Raw genomic sequence first — 1,943 nt, 5'->3', positions numbered from 1 at the left:
AAAAAATTGGCTTCTTCTTTCACAAGCACATCCTAGTTTCGGCTTGAACACCGAGGACCAGGTAAAACATTTCAACTTTTCTTATTAAAATTTAAAAAAACAAAATAAACCAATTTCCATTTAAGCGACATGTAAACAGAATTTCAATTGAACAATGAAAAATTGAGCACAATCGACGATTCAGAGGCAAACTTGTACAAATTCGGTTGCATCATTTCCATTTTGTGTAGTTTTTATTTTTGGTGATCGTTCTGAGCGCCCTTCTCAGCAGTGAAGGTATTTTGTTGTATTTTGTTTTTCAATAAATTTCAAAAATTATGCAAATCAAAACCAAATCCCTTGACAGGAAATTCGTCAAGTGCAGAACAAATGACGGAAAATATGAAACGAAAATTTTGGTGCACGTTCATTCAAGAAAACAGCCTGGAAGAATCGACCAAAATGGAATTGGAACTATCAACCCTACTATATTTGGAAATGGTAAATAAATAAATAAATAAATAAACAAGTGTTTCTCAAAATGATTTTCTTTTCATATCCGGGAAATTTTCGTCAATACAACACTCAATCCGTATCTTGTGGATGTTGATGTTGTGCATCTGAATCGAACGTGAGTGCAAAGCAGAAATTCCATTCTTTGCAAATAGCATCCGTTATTCGTTCTTTTTTTTTAATTAATTGCAGAGATAATTTAAGCGGAGTGAATGTGACGTTCATTTTGGAATTTATCAACGAACCTTCTTTGGAAGAGTTGAATGTCGACTTTTTGAAAACATTATTCCAAACAACCATACCACGCATAAATGTGGAAAGTGTACAAGTTGAAGGTGATTCTTATGAAAAAAAAATAATAAAATTTTCTTTCTTCTTCTTCTTCTTATACACATTTACATATTTATTATGCAGAAATAAAACAGCCAATTATTCCCGTTCCAACACCAGAATCCAACAGCACTGAACCGACGATCAACACAAATACAACAATCCCATCGACTCCGAATCAGACAACCCCATCAGTGATCAGTAAGTAGGAAGTGTTTGAAATTTAAATTTATGCTTTAAAGAACAAAAAGGTACATTTCACACGTAATAGCATTGTTCGACCTTGTACCATTCTGCACCGATTTCGGCTGGCAGAAGACGTGCTACCCGAATCATTTGGGCTATCGAAACAAATACGAAGTGCTGGCTTCGTTGAGCTTTTTCCAAGTAAGCATATTTTTCAACGACAACAATATGTTCATTAGGAATAATCAAATATTTTTCAAAAAAAACCCCACAACAATAGATACTGAACAAACAGCAATGTCACAGGCAAGTGCAAATTTTCGCCTGCTTGCTATTGCAGCCTCCATGCAAGGAAAACACCGGCATAGTATCAGTGTGTAGGCCATTTTGTGAAGGTATATAGATGGTGTTGTTCAATAGTTGTTGCTGAAATTCAAATGGACAAATTTTTCCCTGTTCATTTGTTCAGAAGTTGTTTCCGCTTGTTCAAAGTCGTTGGCAATGACAGAAATCGGTGAAAAGAATCTGTGCAGTGATGAAATTTCAAATTATGGTCCAAATTGTATGCAATTTTGTGACGAAGACAATTTCATTTGTGAACAAACCCGACTCTGCATAAATGCCACTCGTCGATGCGACGGCAATCTCGACTGCGGTGCAAATGACATCAGCGATGAGTTAAACTGTGGTTAGTTATCCATTTTTTTAAATAAATAAATATATATATAAATAAAAGAAACAAAGGTAGAACTAACAATTGTAGAATGCAAATCAAACGAATTCCGTTGTCGCAATGGATTGTGCATCAGTCAGTTGAAAACATGCAACACGAAATGACTGGTGGAGAATGGGAGATGAGAAAAATTGGCAGTGGAATATATATTTAGTTTAACACTGTTGACGGATATTTGAACTTTTTTGCTTTCGCTTTACCA

The 1,943-nt window shown here is 35.0% G+C and overlaps 1 protein-coding gene across 1 annotated transcript; it reads left to right on the top strand.

Moving 5' to 3' along the window:
• Window positions 1–317: 317 nt before the first annotated feature.
• On the top strand, window positions 318–1,845 carry Tsp_13706 (putative Low-density lipoprotein receptor domain class A). The gene is made up of 7 exons (XM_003368048.1): window positions 318–480; window positions 687–827; window positions 907–1,027; window positions 1,065–1,209; window positions 1,289–1,403; window positions 1,478–1,696; window positions 1,745–1,845. Exons 1-7 carry the CDS (start codon window positions 318–320, stop codon window positions 1,843–1,845), a joined length of 1,005 nt encoding a protein of 334 aa, XP_003368096.1.
• The last annotated feature ends 98 nt before the right edge of the window (window positions 1,846–1,943 follow it).

The sequence above is a fragment of the Trichinella spiralis genome (genome assembly GCF_000181795.1).
Source record: "Trichinella spiralis strain ISS 195 chromosome Unknown Scfld3195, whole genome shotgun sequence".
Lineage (NCBI taxonomy): Eukaryota > Metazoa > Nematoda > Enoplea > Trichinellida > Trichinellidae > Trichinella > Trichinella spiralis.
This window is presented reverse-complemented; position numbering and strand designations above follow the sequence as displayed.